Genomic DNA, 2,054 nt, shown 5'->3' with positions numbered 1-2,054 from the left:
ATCTTCACCCAGGCTACTAATTACCTACTATTTTTTTTTCATAATACAAATTAATAATTTTAGACCGAACTGTATAATGCTGACCTATCACCCTGATCACTTCTTTTCATTCTTACTTTGCTAAAACAAATTTAGGTGGAAAGTGTTTTCAGGTTTGTTTCTTTCTTTTTTTTTTTTTTTTTTTTCAGGAGTGGTTTTGCAAAGTGGACAGTAATGGAGTATATGAGCACGAGTAGTGATAGCAAAGAGGAGATTGACTTGTTGCTAGCTAATTTAAATATGTCTGAGGTGATAGACATCATGGAAAACCTTTATCCAGGTGGAGACCTTGCAGTCTATGAAGACAGCTTAATTGCAATGTGTGAGGAGGCAAATCAGAATGAAGAAAGTGCGGAATCTTTACTGTTTTGTGACAGGGAGGTTTCTTTGATGTCCTCTGTCAAATATGGGACTGTGGAAGACCTGCTTGCTTTTGCAAATCAGGTGTCTAACACTGCAAAACAATTTAAAGGATGCAGACAGCAAGAATCTGGAATCCTCTTGAATATGGTACGTCTCTTTTCGTTTTACTTGAAAATTAGTAGACCTTAGAAGTTAGAAGTTTTTAATGAATCTAAACAAAGTTCATCTTCAGTCCTGGGAGTAACAGTCAGGCTGTGGTTCCCTGGGCTTGGAGGGGGTCTCTGAGGGCATCAAGTCTAGCCCCTACAGTCTCAAGCAGCTATGGAGAAAGGTCTGCTGTTTGGCAAGTCCACTCTGTGTTGCCTCTTCCTATCCCTGGAGATTAGAAAGCATTTCCCAACATGCAGTAAAAAAAGCAAAAGCCACAACTATGATGGTTTTACAGGTTTGGGAGGTGGTAAGGATTTTCCAATGCCTTATGCAGTAAAAAGAGTTGACTGTGGAAAACTCCCAAATAAAGGTCTAGGATCTATTTTGGTATATTTACTGAGTTCATTCCATCTGCACAAAATGTAAAAAATAATAAAGTAAGGAGAAAAAGCATATAGTATCAACAGTGACTTTCAGAATTACAATATTGCATAATATCGCACACTGCTAAATTAAAGTATCAGTGCATTAGCCTGAGAGATGTTAATTTTCCCCCTAAAATGATTTGTGTTCTATAAGCATCTGAGGACATTAGCATCACTGGACTTCTATTTAAAAACAGTTGCGCTGGAAATAATCAGTTATGAAATGGAAGTTTATTCATATATGCTTCTGCTGCTGCTTTATTTTCTTAAGATATTCTACATCTATAATCTTAAATGTCTTGTGTGTAATGTGTTTTATATGTGAACATTGGTTGCTTAAGGCGTACTGGTTACTTGGGTGTGAAGTAGCACAGGGAATTGCTTTGTTCTGCTTTAAAGAGAGCATTGCAGTATTGCAAAATAGTCACTTTTAAACTCTGGGACATTGAAACAACACTTAGTAATATTAAATGTTTCTTATACATAGGGTAGACACTGTTCTACATACTCGTTGTTTTTCTTGCATGTTGTTTCTACATGCAATTGGTATGAACCAAGTACAATTAGGTGCACGTGATCCCATTAAGCAACTGAGGATTGGAGGCGGGGCATTACCCGTACATGCTTTTCAGCAGGCACACCTACACTGCAAATATCTACAGTATTTTAGTTATGATCAGGAGTGTTTCTGATTGCTCGGTGACCCCCATTGGTGTCACAAGGGGTCTTGGAGTGCAAAAGCTGGAATTCTTCCAGTTGCAACTATGTATGGAGGATATGTTACAGCCATGGATGAGCACTCAATCCGTGAGACCAGGCTAGGAACTAGTCCTGAAAGCCTCCTGGAAACGTGAATGGTGTGGTGGTCGCTGCTTTCTTGTTCTGCAAATCCAGTCCACTCCATCTGTGTTACTTTCTAGGATAGGTGTAACCCATGTGGATTAGCTAGTCTCAGCCCCTTCAAATGCAGAAGCAAGCAGGCAAGATGTACCGATTGCTAGAGTCTTTACTTTGGTTCTGATGAGCAGAGGGGAGGCTCATTCTCTATACTGTAAGCAAAATACTTTTTCTTAAATA

General features: G+C 38.9%; 1 protein-coding gene across 1 annotated transcript in view; it reads left to right on the top strand.

Annotated features, from left to right (window-relative positions):
* Positions 1 to 213: 213 nt before the first annotated feature.
* The window catches only part of MAP3K8 (mitogen-activated protein kinase kinase kinase 8), a 14,540-nt gene continuing 12,699 nt past the window's right edge, over positions 214 to 2,054 (top strand). The window contains exons 1-2 of the mRNA XM_010016161.1: positions 214 to 549; positions 857 to 859. Of these exons, the coding sequence (XP_010014463.1) occupies positions 214 to 549; positions 857 to 859 (339 nt within the window). The remainder of the gene's footprint in view (positions 550 to 856; positions 860 to 2,054) is intronic.

Source organism: Nestor notabilis, unplaced genomic scaffold, assembly GCF_000696875.1.
Source record: "Nestor notabilis isolate BGI_N333 unplaced genomic scaffold, ASM69687v1 scaffold16290, whole genome shotgun sequence".
Lineage (NCBI taxonomy): Eukaryota > Metazoa > Chordata > Aves > Psittaciformes > Psittacidae > Nestor > Nestor notabilis.
This window is presented reverse-complemented; position numbering and strand designations above follow the sequence as displayed.